At 17.3% G+C, this 2508-nt stretch overlaps 1 protein-coding gene across 1 annotated transcript; it reads right to left on the minus strand.

The window, feature by feature from the left end:
- Positions 1-1152: 1152 nt before the first annotated feature.
- Positions 1153-2359, minus strand: PRSY57_1237400 (hypothetical protein; the record flags this gene model as incomplete). The annotated part of the gene is made up of 2 exons (XM_012908792.2): positions 1153-2102; positions 2260-2359. The coding sequence occupies 2 exons, from the start codon at positions 2357-2359 to the stop codon at positions 1153-1155; spliced, it is 1050 nt and encodes a 349-aa protein (XP_012764246.2).
- Positions 2360-2508: the final 149 nt, after the last annotated feature.

Raw genomic sequence — 2508 nt, forward strand, 5'->3', positions numbered from 1 at the left:
TTAATATTATATATATTAATATATATATATATTTATATATATATATATATTTATTTATTTATTTTTAAATGCTTTTTCATGACTATATATAAAGAAAAAAAAAAAACTATGTAGGACTTTATTTTTCCCCCTAACAAATTATATTGTATATGTATATATATATATATATATATAATATATTCATGAAGAATATAAAAATTTACTTGAAGTGAAATGATACAATTGTTAATTTATATATAAAAAAAAAAAAATATATATATGAAAATATAATTATCCTGAAAATAAGTTTTTTCAAAAAAAACTTTAGAATTTTTTTTTTTTTTCATTTGCATATAATGAATAAGTTTCAATATTTTTTAAAGGGTACAAAAGATAAAAAAAAAAAAAAAAGAAAATAAATAATAATAATAATAATAATAATGAATGAATGAATGAATGAAAGAAAGAAAGAAATATAAAGAACAAAAAATAAGATTTCTAAAATGGTATTTTTTATTTTGTGTATATAAAAAATAAAATAAAAGTATATAAATATTTATATATATTATTAAATAATGGTAATAAAATATAGTACATTTAACTATCCTAATATTATATATATTATGTATATATTATTTATGCTATAAGGAACATATCAATTGGTCTATGAGATAATACATACATACATCAATATATATATATATATATATATATATACATATTTTAAGGGTAAAAAAATAATATTTCACTTTTATGCTCTTGATTATTTTTTCTTTTTTTCTTCTCTATAACATATTTCATTTGCCTAAAATTTTTACTACTTAAAGAATTAATTTATCCATTTTGTGTGAATAGTAATACAAAGTTTTACTTTTTTAAAATAAATAAATATTACTCTTTCCATTATGTAATTGAAATGATTGAGAATGGTTAAATTTAATTGACTTTTTTATAGACCCAAATGATGAATTATTATTTTCATTAAAATTGAGAGATGCACATTTTAAGACTTTGTTTTATATAGTATTAATTTTATTAGTTACTTTTTATAGTTTTTGGTTTTTTTTTTTTTTTTATCTTTTAAGCTAGCTCTATAATATGTTCAGGTAAAAGTTGTTTATTTTTTTATTTCATTATTATTATTATTATTTTATTTTTTTTTTTTTTTTTCGATTAATTGTTATTTTTATTTTTGTTTTTTTTCAAATCAGCATTTATAAATCTGATTAAATGTTTTGTTTTACTTAATTCAATAGAGAGGAATATGGGTATGTTTTTTATTTTTTTTAAGTATTCCAGTAAATAGGGTTTAAAGAAAGAATATAAAAATTTTTCTTTTGTATTAGTACATATTTCATTACATATATAAAAGAAGGTATATGTATCTAGAACTTTATATATTACATAGAATATTTTGTTTTCCTTTATAATAGAATGAACTTGTTCAATATTATCAATATTTAAATGAGTACTTATAATTTTATAATTATGTATATCTATATAAAATAAATTTAAACATATATTTGGTTCTTCAAGAAGACGTTTCATATCATGACAAAGCGATGAATCATTTAAAATAATTATATTATTAATACTTCTTAGTTGTATATTTAATAAATAATATTTTTGTAAATTATATTGATTATATATATCAAATGAATCATTTTTCGGTTTTGTTTTTTCTCTATTTAATAGAGTAGGACAATTTGTATAATTATAATATTTATTATTACAATCATGTATACATTTTTCTAGCATAACGAAATTATTTATTTCAAATAAGGGTATGTCATAATTATTAAAAATTATATCAAGAAATTTTTGTTTAAAACTATAATATAATAATTTATTGATCTTTTTACTTGCATTATTATATTTATATATTCCTTTATCAACAATATGTATAAAATTATTTTTTTTTTCCTTATTTTCATGTATATCATCTATTAATATGCTATTCTTTTCTGGTGCCCACAATATTAGTATCCACTGATACTTTGAGCTATAATTAGTAATATTGTAAAGTACATAACAAAGTTGATCATTTAATAAATCTTTAACATTTTCTACATCACATGAGGGTTCTTCATTTTGTATAGAATAGGCCTTCAGAACGAATTGCACTACACAAACAAAAAAAATTAAAATGAAACAAATTAAATTAAAATAAAGTACATATATACGAATAGGTATATATTATAAAAGGCATATTTTAATATGCAAGAAGTGTTTCCAATCATATTTCTTTGATTTTTCATTTTGTTCATAAAAAAATGTTACATTCATTATTTAAGGAAAGAACGAGGCATCGTTTATTATTTTTTTGGCTGTTGCATAAAAATATTTCCTTCTGCAAGCATGGGCTTATGTGTCTTTTCATCTTTATATTTTGAAAAACATTAAGAAATGAAAATAAAATAAATAAATAAATAATATATATTTATATATATGAACCAATAAGGGACACTATCTTTTATTTAATACTACTATATATATATATATATATATATATATATATATATATGTATA

This window comes from Plasmodium reichenowi, chromosome 12 (genome assembly GCF_001601855.1).
Source record: "Plasmodium reichenowi strain SY57 chromosome 12, whole genome shotgun sequence".
In the NCBI taxonomy this organism is placed as follows: Eukaryota; Apicomplexa; class Aconoidasida; order Haemosporida; family Plasmodiidae; genus Plasmodium; species Plasmodium reichenowi.